Below are 14,677 nucleotides of genomic sequence, written 5' to 3'. Positions count from 1 at the left end.
TTAATATGAAGTAGATATTGCATATATTCATTCAGTTTATTGTCGAGTTCAGAGTAAGGGTTAACTTATTAGTGCAGAGAAACAACAGTGTATCTTTTCATAAGATAAAGTATAACTGTCATAACATCCAACTCAGTCACATGCATTTATCAATCTCAGGTACTGTACTTCATCCACTCATGGTCTTCACTCAGTAGTTAGTTCCTCTTGTCTCTTTTGTTAATAAAATCCCTTTTATTACACTTGTGTTGATATAAGAGGCTCTACAAATTAACAATATCTCACCAATCCTTCAGACTGATCACATGACAAACTTCCTCCAATTTATATAATTCTTATTTATTCAACAATCTTTTTGATTGCTCTTTATGGTTAAGGTGAGTGTATAACAAGTAGGCCTATACAGTGAGGAAAATAAGTATTTGAACACCCTGCTATTTTGCAAGTTCTCCCACTTAGAAATCATGGAGGGGTCTGAAATTGTCATCGTAGGTGCATGTCCACTGTGAGAGACATAATCTAAAAAAAACAAATCCAGAAATCACAATGTATGATTTTTTAACTATTTATTTGTATGATACAGCTGCAAATAAGTATTTGAACACCTGAGAAAATCAATGTTAATATTTGGTACAGTAGCCTTTGTTTGCAATTACAGAGGTCAAACGTTTCCTGTAGTTTTTCACCAGGTTTGCACACACTGCAGGAGGGATTTTGGCCCACTCCTCCACACAGATCTTCTCTAGATCAGTCAGGTTTCTGGGCTGTCGCTGAGAAACACGGAGTTTGAGCTCCCTCCAAAGATTCTCTATTGGGTTTAGGTCTGGAGACTGGCTAGGCCACGCCAGAACCTTGATATGCTTCTTACAGAGCCACTCCTTGGTTATCCTGGCTGTGTGCTTCGGGTCATTGTCATGTTGGAAGACCCAGCCTCGACCCATCTTCAATGCTCTAACTGAGGGAAGGAGGTTGTTCCCCAAAATCTCGCAATACATGGCCCCGGTCATCCTCTCCTTAATACAGTGCAGTCGCCCTGTCCCATGTGCAGAAAAACACCCCCAGAGCATGATGCTACCACCCCCATGCTTCACAGTAGGGATGGTGTTCTTGGGATGGTACTCATCATTCTTCTTCCTTCAAACACGTTTAGTGGAATTATGACCAAAAAGTTCTATTTTGGTCTCATCTGACCACATGACTTTCTCCCATGACTCCTCTGGATCATCCAAATGGTCATTGGCAAACTTAAGATGGGCCTTGACATGTGCTGGTTTAAGCAGGGGAACCTTCCGTGCCATGCATGATTTCAAACCATGACGTCTTAGTGTATTACCAACAGTAACCTTGGAAACGGTGGTCCCAGCTCTTTTCAGGTCATTGACCAGCTCCTCCCGTGTAGTTCTGGGCTGATTTCTCACCTTTCTTAGGATCATTGAGACCCCACGAGGTGAGATCTTGCATGGAGCCCCAGTCCGAGGGAGATTGACAGTCATGTTTAGCTTCTTCCATTTTCTAATGATTGCTCCAACAGTGGACCTTTTTTCACCAAGCTGCTTGGCAATTTCCCCGTAGCCCTTTCCAGCCTTGTGGAGGTGTACAATTTTGCCTCTAGTGTCTTTGGACAGCTCTTTGGTCTTGGCCATGTTAGTAGTTGGATTCTTACTGATTGTATGGGGTGGACAGGTGTCTTTATGCAGCTAACGACCTCAAACAGGTGCATCTAATTTAGGATAATAAATGGAGTGGAGGTGGACATTTTAAAGGCAGACTAACAGGTCTTTGAGGGTCAGAATTCTAGCTGATAGACAGGTGTTCAAATACTTATTTGCAGCTGTATCATACAAATAAATAGTTAAAAAATCATACATTGTGATTTCTGGATTTTTTTTATTTAGATTATGTCTCTCACAGTGGACATGCACCTACGATGACAATTTCAGACCCCTCCATGATTTCCAAGTGGGAGAACTTGCAAAATAGCAGGGTGTTCAAATACTTATTTTCCTCACTGTATATAATTTATCTATTGTCCACCAGGATGAAAAATGTGTCTTTGGAAACTAAATACAGGGCTCTTATGCAGTTTGGATTGATTTAAGTAATTTCCAGGTCTGGATAAGAATGAAAAATAAAAAATAAAAAACCCTGCACACTATCAATAGGCCTTTATCTCATATCCTGGTTTCGGAACGTTCGAAATCGCCAAGCAGTGTACTCGCACTTCCGGTGGTTACTTAGTTACACCTTTAGATGAAAAGTAGGTCAGTAAACTTAAATAAAATCGCGATATAGACCAGTGATAATTAACAGGCAGCCGTGGTGAACGCGATAACCGGAAGACGCAGTACACTGCTTCAGCAATTTTTCGCGGCTACTTCCGGCGTTCTATTGTGATGCGATAAAGGCCTATAGGCTACTTGGAAAAAAAAATCTAAATTACCTCATTGGCAGCAACGTTTCGGTCCCATAACCTTCATCAGCCATTTCCATATGCCAATAACTTAATTTTGATCCTTTTGCAAAGAATTGATAGTGTGCAGGATTTTCTTTATGATTTTGTTGGTCCTTTCTCCTCCGCACCGATCCATCACCGGCAGGTGTGCGGGGGTAGCGGTTAATTTAATGGAAAAATATTTGTGCTTCTAGACTATTGCTGCTATGAGTCTGTTTTCACAATGTGAAAAGGGTCAATCGAACACTGATTATCGTGAATCCACACCTGTAGGAAAGCCAGAACAAAGACCGATAAAGACTAAAAACAAGTGTAAACATCAGTACAGCAAACACAAAGTGGAAAGATTAGATGGAGACAATCCTGAGAAGTGAAACCCAGTTTGCTTGTTTCGCTAGGTAAAGAAATGATTGTGTAGAGCGCTCTCTAGAACTCACTAGAGTCAGTCATTCACACAAATCTCAGAGATTATGCTGATACACGTGGATAGATGGCAATGCTAATGCTAAAGAGCTACTGACATCATCAAACATGAACCAATCACAGAAGATCAACTGGACAGAGCAGGATTATTAGAGAATAAACAAACTTTATTTTGAAGAGTGTTACACAATGGGTTGGGTGGGGCATAAAAACATGATAGATCATTCAAAGCTGCTTAAAAAAAGAACGAGAAAGTCAATTCTACGATGAACTGCTATACACAGGGTCCATGAAGGAAGGAGAGAGAGAGAGAGAGAGAGCACAGGCCTCGCTCGACATTAGCACTGGCAGTTTGGTCGCGTTTGATCATTTCATCAAAAGTATCGGAAAGAGATTAAAAAGATTTAAAAGGGCAAACAGGCCGACTTTGCCAAAAAATCATCAGATTTAAAAACAAAAAAAAACAAGAGGTTTCTACAAATATATTTTTGAATATTGGTGCCGGGAAACGGCTTGAAATCCCAAACTTTCCAAAGAGCTGCCTAGGTTTGAAGTTTTCTGGAGTTTGTAAGGTTTCGTCTCGTTGCTCAGAGAGGTAGAAGGCGTTCCTCCTCCCCTCGGTGGAATGTGTGTGTGTGTGTGTGTGTGTGTGTGCTTGACTGCATAGAGGAAAGATTGGCACTGCCGTCCACCAGTGAGAAATCACACAGTGCCACTGTCCTGTGCTGCTGGTCCCTTATAAAACACATCATGAAAACCAATCAATCAATCTTTAGCCCCGCCCCCATCACCCCCCCACCCCCTAAAGGTTCAGTATCACCTTCATATGCTCACGCTCCTCATATTATTATTATTATCATCATTATTACACTGTACTCCTCCACGACATGATTCTCCTCCAAATCCAGACTAGGAATGTGAATTTCTAATTAACAATAAAAATAACAGAAATCTAGCCTTCAGAGATGGTCAAGACAATCTTTTGAGGGAAAGAGATAAAACAAACACTAAAAAAATAAAATGCTACAGATGTTAGCTAAGTGGTTCTGAATGCTAGAAGATGAAGCTGTTTCTGTACAGGATCAGAGCTGCTCTCCTCCACAGATGACCTCTGACCCCTGGAGGAACGTGCTGGACTTCAGCTCTGGGGAAGAGCAAACACAGTTATTACACACATATCCGGACGCTCGTGAGATCAAACCAAGCGTGCCGCACAAGCCCTGAAAAGTGAAGCCAAAACGTCTCGATCGCCCCCCGGTGACTGGTCCTAGTATAGGTCATAAGCCCCGCCTCCCCATGTTATTCAACGGGACGTGAGACCAACTAAACAATTAAATTACACTTCAAATATCTTTTTTCCAAAGGTGGTTTCTTTCATTTGCTGTCGTTTTTATCACGCTGATGTAAGTTCAAGTGTCTGTTTCAAAAATAAGTTGGTTTTTAGTTAGTTACGTGATGCGGTGGTGTAACGTCATGATTGACAGCTGTGATTGACAGGTTCTCTGAGCGAAGTAGCCACTGAAGCACCAACGGACATTTTTTCAGGATCTTCGGAGGACTGAGGAGATTGTATTTACTTTATTTTAACAAGCCTCTTGACGTACAATCAATTTTTAAAAGAGTGTGCAGAATCCTCTCTCCCTGAGTGCATTCTGCGAGAGTGAGGGCGGAGCGTTGATTTCGCGGCTTTACTTCCTGCTCACGACTGCGTAGGACTGGTCCCGAGATCGCTACTGCGCAGACTCAAGTTCCAATATGTCAGCGCCATATCGGGACTCTGGCGGCTTCAGTTCTCATCAATGGAAGAGAGCGAAGGGGCGTCGTCCATCTTTTTTTACAGTCTATGGATCAAACTAACGGCGTCATATTCACGACACTGTTACACTGCGTCACGTCAGCCGAATCAGAGGAACACAGATTACATTTCAATTAAAACGTTAAAAAGCCACTATTCCTGACTTTAATCTCACTTATGGAACATATTTAATTTTTCACAAAGCAACCAATCAAATCGTGAATAATGGTCAACATTTCCCTGGCACATCTTACCCCGAAGCTCCTGACACACTTCCATTCGTTTCATAATGGCTTCCGTGGTTTCACACACTGATGAGTGTTTTAGTGCTGGATTACTCTGGACTCGTTTGACCTGACATCATTTCCTTCACTGGTTGTAGTGTTTCACTAATTATGCACTTATTTTAAGTTATATTAATTTATCCAATATTTTAAATGACACGTTCATAGGGTCACGGTTCTCTGATGTCGATATAATTAATAATAGTGGTATGTTTCAACTTTAACTATATAAATGAAGACAGAAGTACATTACTGTGGTAAATACTATTGCAATGTAAAATAAAAAAATATTTTTAAAGAGTATATGATAATTGTAATAATGAAACGCACTGTGCGCTTCACCCTGAAACACGCAGCGCATCAGACTATACAGTTATTCAACTAAACCGCAGCCTTTGATGTGATCATCAGTTTTATTTGTTTATTTAAGTTTATTTGGTTGGCAATGCTACGCCACACATTGTCTTTCAAATCGTTGTCCTTGTAGTTTGTGATTGGCTGAAGCCTTTTCTGTCGCCGCAAAAGTAAAAAAAAGTCGACATCGAAGCGGAAAAAAATAAAAGTTGTGTTTTCGCCGCAGAACATTCGCGTTCGGTGTGGAAGCGCTCATTACACAAACAGCTGATCAAAAAATAAAACCATTGTGCGAATTATTCGTGCGTCAAAATCGCGTCCAGTGTGAAAGGACCTTAATATGTTTTAGTTTGAAAACGTAATTTTTCTCCCCGTTTTGGCCTTCCGTCCACACTGAGACGGCGTTTCAAGTCAACGAAAGCGTAGCTTTTGGAAAACACTCTCCAAAGCGGATATATTTGAAAATGCCGTCTTCGCGTCGTAGTGTGGATTGTGAAAACGGAGGCTTTCGAAGACGATGACGCACTTTTAGTCATGTGATGCAGTCATATGACCAATTCAGCCAAGATGGTGAAGGACACTGTACAGCAGTTGTTTTGACAGCCTTGTTAAAGATTAACCTCACTGTCGGCACATTTAAAAAACTCACTTTCCTCGACGTAAATAAACACCTAGCGGAAATGACGCAGGTCGAAGCGTCTCAGGATTCACTCATGCGCAGTACGGGGATGCAAGCGTTTTCAGACGTTTCAGTGTGGATGCGCAACTTTTGGAAAACGATTGAAAAGTGTGGACGCGGAGCGTTTTTAGACGAAAACTCCATTTTCAAATTTATCCGGATTAGTGTAGACGTAGCCTGAGGTGATGACACATCTAAAGGTCTTTGCACACGGAGTTCGAAATTTTCGTATGCGTTTTTTTCGTATTCGTCACGCACAGAAACCTTGCACACCGATGCACGTTAATGACTCTGTTGCGATAAAATTCACAAAACAATACAAAATGGAGTCTTCAAGCAGCGAGGATGATTTTGTTTTCCTTTCTCTTCTTATAAATTCTAAAAAGAAAGAGGAAATATCGGGTCCGTCATCCGATCCTGAGATTGCGTAGAGAGGAAGGAGAGTTCGTGCGGGATTATCCCGAGGGATTCATAGTTTACTTCAGGATGTCAGAGGCTCAGTTTGATGCTCTGCTACTGATACTGGAGCCACACATTAAAAAGAAGACCACCAATATCCGAGAACCAGTTGATCCTGAACAGGTCTGGATTTTGGCGTCCGCTTGTACGGTGGCTCTGAACTGTCAAAACACATCAAAATGCTTGGTATGGATGCGAAAAACGCGGAAAACTGAACCCGATGCGAATGACGGAAGTTTCGGAGGCAGTGTGTAAATGTGAGGTCGTACCCCCTCTGTCTCCTTCAACTAGTGCACGAGAACAGCTTCTTTAAAAACTGAGGATAAGGCACTCAATTCAGCTGTTGTTTTAACAGTGGCGGGAGCGTTTAGTTGTTCTGAGCGTTTCGGCGAATACTAACACATGCTAATCTTCCACTGCAGATGAAGCTACACACACTCGCTCGACGTGACATGCTGTTGAGTGATCAAGCTGACGAAACACTGAAAGCTCAGCTTTACTTTCTCGTGAAGGAAATCAGTGGCAGAGCTGTGATGTTCCTAATCCCAGTCGGCCACTGTTGACATGCGGAGGGAAGCGCATCAGGAAACGCTTTCATCTCTCAGCTCCGCTCACAGAAGGGCAGAGGTCAGCTGGAGACGTGACAGCGCTTCCCCTCAGAGACGACAGCGCCACCAAAACACAACTAATCTAAAGGGCTTAAAAACTGTTTCCGGTCAGAGATGCGAATAGAAAAAATGGAATATGGCATAAAACGGTTGCGAATAAAGCAGCATTTCCATGAACAAAATCGTCATTTCCTGGGAAATTGGCGCAAAATATCAGTTGTGTCACGACAGCTCTCGGGAGATTAGCATGGTAATGGATATGGCAATGTTAAAGTATTTGGTCTTGGCGGAAAATTTGAATGTTGAGCCGCAGATCATTGGCGCTGATGCAACAACAACCAATCAGCTGTGCTGTGTACACAGTCTGTTTTGTCTGAAGTTAAAGTGAACAGCTGGGGAAGAATAAGTGCACACAGTATCAGTGCATTAGCTCTTAAAGTGACAGAAGCCTAATATTCCTGCATCTGTGTGTTTTTAATGTTTAACAAAAGACAAAGAAAAAAACGACTCGCTGCTCGACTGAATAAGTTTTCTAACTTTGATTAGGATTAATCCGTTTAATTTATACAGTGAACATTATGCAGTGTTATTTTACATTTGATTACTTAATTAAAAATGTCAGCACCTGTTAGACCTTCCAGAAAACCCTGATTGTTTCATTTGCATTTTTGTCTTATTGTATTTATTTGTGCTATCGCTTGTAATTTCATTATTTGTTCTTATTTTATTACTGATTGTTTACTTATGTTTTAAATTTATATTAGGCTCGTAGTTTAGCTGTGGTATCGAAGTTTGAGTTTTTTACTGGTATACGAGTCTCATGAGGAACCTCTACAATAACGTAATCTTACGGTAAAATGAATTCAGATCCAGTTTGTTCAGAAATGAAGCCCTGAGTGAGACTCTCCACTGGCAGATCCAGGACAGAGGAAATAAAGAGACAAACACAAGGAAAAGACACAAAGAAAAGGGGAGAACGAGAGGCTCTGGGTGCAGGAGGAGGAGGAGGAGGAGCCAGTCGTCAAGAGCGCTGCTGTTGCCATGGCGAGTTGCCATGAGCTTACCTGTCCTTCAGTCCTCGTCCTCGGCCAGCTCCGTCTCTTTGTGGACCACCACGCGAGTGACCGACATGTCAGGGTGCTGCTCTTTGGCCTCCTTTATAGCCTGGGCCAACGCCTGACCCCACACAGTGACCCAGACACACACACACACACACACACACAAACCAAACAAAAGATTCAACTGAAAAAATGAACAACTCAACTCAACACAAGAATGAAAACTCAACTGAATGACACACAGACGACGGGGGAACATGCATCTGCAACGCTGGACCCGCGAGAACCATGTCTCAGTGTGTGAGGATGGCGAATGTCTCATCGCTATGGTAACGGTGTCTCAGGGCAGTGTGTGTGCGTCACAGGAACGGCTCAGGGTTATAATGAGCAGCTCCTCTACACCTGTGGCTCGTCACACTGGACACCGCGAGCTTCAGGTCAGACTGTACGAACACTGCTCCAGATCATGACAGTATCGTATGATCAGCTCAGTCATTAATGCTCATCAAACGGAGGAAACCACGAGAGATTGATCTAGACTCAGGTCAGTCAGTGAAGACGTACTACGCCAGGTTTTATTTTTACATTTGATTATTACATGTTTTAAGTGCTGCTGATAAATAGACCTACTATAGCTGAATACATTAAAAAAGCACTGTTTATTTGTTTTGTATCTTATATTGTATTTGTCCTATTATTTGTAAATTACTTCTTTGATCTTAATTTTTAATAACAAAAATAAATAAAGTGATAAATAAAATGAAATAGGATTTTGGTCGTATCGTCCACCACTACTTTGGCCTAAATGGTCTGTCAATCTTTTTTCTTGTGAAAAATACGGATGAGAGTTTTGTGTATGTGTGTGTGAGTGAGTGTGTATGTATGTGTGTGTGTGTGAGTGAGAGTGTGAGTCTCTGTGTAACAGTGTGTGTGTGTGTGTGTGAGAGTGAGTGAGTGTGTGTATGTGTGTGTGAGAGTGTGTATGTGAGTCTGTGTAACTGTGTGTGTGTGTGAGAGTGAGTGAGTGTGTGTGTATGAGTGTGTGAGTCTGTGTAACTGTGTGTGTGTGTGCGTGTGAGAGTGAGTGAGAGTGTGTGTGAGTCTCTGTGTAACTGTGTGTGTGTGTGTGTGTGTGTGTGTGTGTGTATCTCACCTGATCGTGATCGATGTCAGAGTCTCCCGTGATGACGATGCGCTTCTCAATGCGAGTTTCTGACAGCCCGCCCTTTAGTGTCTGTCAATCATTAAAGAGACACAGACGTCATGTGACACATCCGAGTCAAACACAACGTTCAGCAGGAAATCATGGAGGAGCATTGGATTAAGATAAATATAATAAAGCAGTTTTAGAGGATCAGGAATGTGAATTAAAGTACACTGTAAAATGATTTTGGTCAAAGTTGCAATTAAAATTTTATTTTAGTACGTTTTACAAGAAAACAGTATTTCAGCTGTTGCTTCTCAGCGTAATGTTGCCGTTGAAAATTACACCAATCAGAGTCAAAACAAGCAAAATGCACCAAAAGATCTCTTTAGCTCCGCCCACTCCCATGAAGCACTGCAAGTGACATAATTGAGTCAATGTCCTTACACTCTCAAAATACTTATATATGCATATTTTGCTATAAACTTAAAATATACTGTTTATATATATACAAGCAGAACACATGCAGATATAAAGAGAGCTGGTCTTCCTGCTCGTGTCCCACATCCCAGTTCCCCCTCAGAGCTAGAGCGGAGGCTGAGGCTATATCACACTGTGTGCGCAAATATTAAACAAATGTTTGTAAATATTTAACTATTATATTATTTAAAGGTGGGGTATGTGATTCTCTTTTTTTGTCCATTTTTTCTAAATCACTTGAAATCCTATTCCTAACCCACTTACAGCCACTGAGTTAGAAGCACTGAAATGAAAATTAAGCAATTTAATCATCTGTGGAACAGACAGGACTCGAAAAACTCCAGCCAATCATTTCCAAGACCACCTAGAGTCATTGGACAGTAAGTTTGTCAATCAATCGGTCGTACCATCCCCCCCTCCCCCCTCCCCCCTCCCCCCTCCCCCTCGCGTGCGTGACCGCGAGAGACAGAGAGAGAGTAATGGGTGGAGTCAGGGCCAGCGTTGGAGGAAAGAAGTTGAGTTGTGTATTTTCAAAATCTGCAAATCCCATTCCCTACCTTTAGGCTAATATTTACTGATATTTATTTCAATGCTTTACAGGCTTTAGAGTGTTGTTTCATTGACGGAAGTGTGTGTTACCTTGGTGATGTGTGTGGTGGTGGTGGTGCTGCAGAGTGACTCAGAGGTGTGTGTGTGTGTTACCTTGGTGATGTGTGTGGTGGTGGTGGTGCAGAGTGACTCAGAGGTGTGTGTGTGTGTTACCTTGGTGATGTGTGTGGTGGTGGTGGTGCAGAGGGACTCAGAGGTGTGTGTGTGTGTGTGTGTGTGTGTGTGTGTGTTACCTTGGTGATGTGTGTGGTGGTGGTGGTGCAGAGTGACTCAGAGGTGATGTGTGTGTGTGTGTGTGTTACCTTGGTGATGTGTGTGGTGGTGGTGCAGAGTGACTCAGAGGTGATGTGTGTGTGCGTGTGTGTGTGTTACCTTGGTGATGTGTGTGGTGGTGGTGGTGCAGAGTGACTCAGAGGTGATGTGTGTGTGTGTGTGTGTGTGTGTGTGTGTTACCTTGGTGATGTGTGTGGTGGTGGTGGTGCAGAGTGACTCAGAGGTGATGTGTGTGTGTGTGTGTTACCTTGGTGATGTGTGTGGTGGTGGTGCAGAGTGACTCAGAGGTGATGTGTGTGTGTGTGTGTGTGTGTGTGTGTGTGTGTGTGTGTGTGTGTTACCTTGGTGATGTGTGTGGTGGTGGTGGTGCAGAGTGACTCAGAGGTGATGTGTGTGTGTGTGTGTGTGTGTGTGTGTGTTACCTTGGTGATGTGTGTGGTGGTGGTGGTGCAGAGTGACTCAGAGGTGATGTGTGTGTGTGTGTGTTACCTTGGTGATGTGTGTGGTGGTGGTGCAGAGTGACTCAGAGGTGATGTGTGTGTGTGTGTGTGTGTGTGTGTGTGTGTGTGTGTTACCTTGGTGATGTGTGTGGTGGTGGTGCAGAATGACTCAGAGGTGATGTGTGTGGTGGTGGTGGTGCAAAGGGACTCAGAGGTGATGTGTGTGTGTGTGTGTGTGTGTGTTACCTTGGTGATGTGTGTGGTGGTGGTGGTGCAGAGGGACTCAGAGGTGATGTGTGTGTGTGTGTTACCTTGGTGATGTGTGTGGTGGTGGTGGTGCAAAGGGACTCAGAGGTGATGTGTGTGTGTGTGTGTGTGTGTGTTACCTTGGTGATGTGTGTGGTGGTGGTGGTGCAGAGTGACTCAGAGGTGATGTGTGTGTGTGTGTGTGTGTGTGTGTGTGTTACCTTGGTGATGTGTGTGGTGGTGGTGGTGCAGAGGGACTCAGAGGTGATGTGTGTGTGTGTGTGTGTGTGTGTGTGTGTGTGTTACCTTGGTGATGTGTGTGGTGGTGGTGGTGCAGAGTGACTCAGAGATGATGTGTGTGTGTGTGTGTGTGTGTGTGTGTGTGTTACCTTGGTGATGTGTGTGGTGGTGGTGGTGCAGAGTGACTCAGAGGTGATGTGTGTGTGTGTGTTACCTTGGTGATGTGTGTGGTGGTGGTGGTGCAAAGGGACTCAGAGGTGATGTGTGTGTGTGTGTGTGTGTGTTACCTTGGTGATGTGTGTGGTGGTGGTGGTGCAGAGTGACTCAGAGATGATGTGTGTGTGTGTGTGTGTGTGTGTTACCTTGGTGATGTGTGTGGTGGTGGTGGTGCAAAGGGACTTAGAGGTGATGTGTGTGTGTGTTTGTGTTACCTTGGCGATGTGTGTGGTGGTGGTGGTGCAGAGGGACTCAGAGGTGATGTGTGTGTGTGTGTGTGTTACCTTGGTGATGTGTGTGGTGGTGGTGGTGCAGAGGGACTCAGAGGTGATGTGTGTGTGTGTGTGTGTGTGTGTGTTACCTTGGTGATGTGTGTCGTGGTGGTGGTGCAGAGTGACTCAGAGGTGATGTGTGTGTGTGTGTGTGTGTTACCTTGGTGATGTGTGTGGTGGTGGTGGTGCAGAGGGACTCAGAGGTGATGTGTGTGTGTGTGTGTGTTACCTTGGTGATGTGTGTGGTGGTGGTGGTGCAGAGGGACTCAGAGGTGATGTGTGTGTGTGTGTGTGTGTTACCTTGGTGATGTGTGTGGTGGTGGTGGTGCAGAGGGACTCAGAGGTGATGTGTGTGTGTGTGTGTGTTACCTTGGTGATGTGTGTGGTGGTGGTGCAGAGTGACTCAGAGGTGATGTGTGTGTGCGTGTGTGTGTGTTACCTTGGTGATGTGTGTGGTGGTGGTGGTGCAGAGTGACTCAGAGGTGATGTGTGTGTGCGTGTGTGTGTGTTACCTTGGTGATGTGTGTGGTGGTGGTGGTGCAGAGTGACTCAGAGGTGATGTGTGTGTGTGTGTGTGTGTGTTACCTTGGTGATGTGTGTGGTGGTGGTGGTGCAGAGTGACTCAGAGGTGATGTGTGTGTGTGTGTGTTACCTTGGTGATGTGTGTGGTGGTGGTGGTGCAGAGTGACTCAGAGATGATGTGTGTGTGTGTGTGTGTGTGTGTTACCTTGGTGATGTGTGTGGTGGTGGTGGTGCAAAGGGACTTAGAGGTGATGTGTGTGTGTGTTTGTGTTACCTTGGCGATGTGTGTGGTGGTGGTGGTGCAGAGGGACTCAGAGGTGATGTGTGTGTGTGTGTGTGTTACCTTGGTGATGTGTGTGGTGGTGGTGGTGCAGAGGGACTCAGAGGTGATGTGTGTGTGTGTGTGTGTGTGTGTGTTACCTTGGTGATGTGTGTCGTGGTGGTGGTGCAGAGTGACTCAGAGGTGATGTGTGTGTGTGTGTGTGTGTTACCTTGGTGATGTGTGTGGTGGTGGTGGTGCAGAGGGACTCAGAGGTGATGTGTGTGTGTGTGTGTTACCTTGGTGATGTGTGTGGTGGTGGTGGTGCAGAGGGACTCAGAGGTGATGTGTGTGTGTGTGTGTGTTACCTTGGTGATGTGTGTGGTGGTGGTGGTGCAGAGGGACTCAGAGGTGATGTGTGTGTGTGTGTGTGTTACCTTGGTGATGTGTGTGGTGGTGGTGGTGCAGAGTGACTCAGAGGTGGTGTGTGTGTGTGTGTGTGTGTTACCTTGGTGATGTGTGTGTGTGTGTGTGTGTGTGTGTGTGTTACCTTGGTGATGTGTGTGGTGGTGGTGGTGCAGAGGGACTCAGAGGTGATGGTTTGAGCGGTCATGAGCACACCTGGCTCCCCGTCTCCATTACCATCCAGCTGTCAATCACACACAGAACACACACACATTCAGAACTCAACACAGACGCATGAGTTCGCATTAATGGCGAAGACGAAGCTACGTCAACATTATGGTTACAGTTCCAAAGCAGTTCAATGACAGTCAAGCTGCTCTTCTGAAGTACTGAGCTAAACTACAAGACACTGACGAGCCGCATCAGAGATTCCTCAGGGGGAAATATATATATATCTATATATTTTTGGCAAAGAACAATCAGCACCTCATCCCTTCAAAAGCTCTACTTCATAGTTTCAATGTGACAATAAAAGTGTGTTGGTTTGTTTCAAATACGTCTCCTAAACCATGGCACTGCCCCTGTACTGAAGTCACGTGACCCTCTCACCTGCGCGGCCTCGTACGTGATGGTCTTGGTCTCCGTGTGGACGATGGGAACCTCCTTCGTGGAGATCTCCGTCTTCTGAGCCGCGAACGTGTCTGAGATCGTGACCATCTCAGTCTTCACCACAGGAGGCTACAGAGAGACAGAGGCCGTGAGCGTGAGGAACACACACACTCTGACGTCACTACACACACTCTGACGTCACTACACACACTCTGACGTCACTACACACACTCTGACGTCACTACACACACTCTGACGTCACTACACACACTCTGACGTCACTACACACACTCTGACGTCACTACACAAACTCTGACGTCACTACACACCGACACCACGCAGAGATCAGGCTCATGCAGTCTAAACACACACCACTACACACTACACGTCTTTGGTATAGCGCATGCAGCCAAACCCAGATACCACAAGCCGAACAGTGTGACGGTACATGAGTGCAGGTTTGGTGTCAGTGATCTTTGGTGTCAGTGATCTCACACATGCAGACGCACGTTCTCTCAACATATCAGGACTCTACTCCAATCAGTGTGAGCAAATCAGGTCAGTAACATTACTGAAGATCTCTGCTAGCAGAGTGAAGAATCAACGCAAGCTAACTATCAAGTGTGAAACATGCGACGATACATAACATGCAGCAGAAAATATAAGCCCCCGCATGCAACGCTCCCAGTGTGTGTGTGTGTGTGTGTGTGTGTGTGTGTGTGTGTGTGTGTGTAGTAGAGTAGGATGGAATATAAAATCAACTTAAAGGCGAGAGGATGGAATGACTGGCGTTAAAGCGGACAGAACCACATCATTTATACTGCTTCTCTTCCTGAAAGGAGTGCTAGAG

General features: G+C 44.5%; 1 protein-coding gene across 17 annotated transcripts in view; it reads right to left on the bottom strand.

The window, feature by feature from the left end:
• Positions 1–3,021: 3,021 nt before the first annotated feature.
• epb41l2 (erythrocyte membrane protein band 4.1 like 2) overlaps positions 3,022–14,677 on the bottom strand; it is a 90,718-nt gene continuing 79,062 nt past the window's right edge. For 16 of the 17 annotated variants that reach the window (XM_084091632.1, XM_084091626.1, XM_084091633.1 and 13 more), the window contains 5 exons: positions 13,828–13,956; positions 13,364–13,462; positions 9,266–9,346; positions 8,119–8,230; positions 3,022–4,019 (listed from right to left, as the gene is read on the bottom strand). In XM_084091632.1, the coding sequence (XP_083947758.1) occupies positions 8,126–8,230; positions 9,266–9,346; positions 13,364–13,462; positions 13,828–13,956 (414 nt within the window). In that variant the 3' untranslated portion in view covers positions 3,022–4,019; positions 8,119–8,125. The remainder of the gene's footprint in view (positions 4,020–8,118; positions 8,231–9,265; positions 9,347–13,363; positions 13,463–13,827; positions 13,957–14,677) is intronic. The other variant, XM_084091638.1, reaches the window with a different exon arrangement.

Source organism: Abramis brama, assembly GCF_963993115.1.
Source record: "Abramis brama genome assembly, chromosome: 18".
Taxonomy (NCBI): domain Eukaryota; kingdom Metazoa; phylum Chordata; class Actinopteri; order Cypriniformes; family Leuciscidae; genus Abramis; species Abramis brama.
Note: the sequence above shows the minus strand (reverse complement) of the source record. Positions and strands in the feature narration are given on the sequence as shown.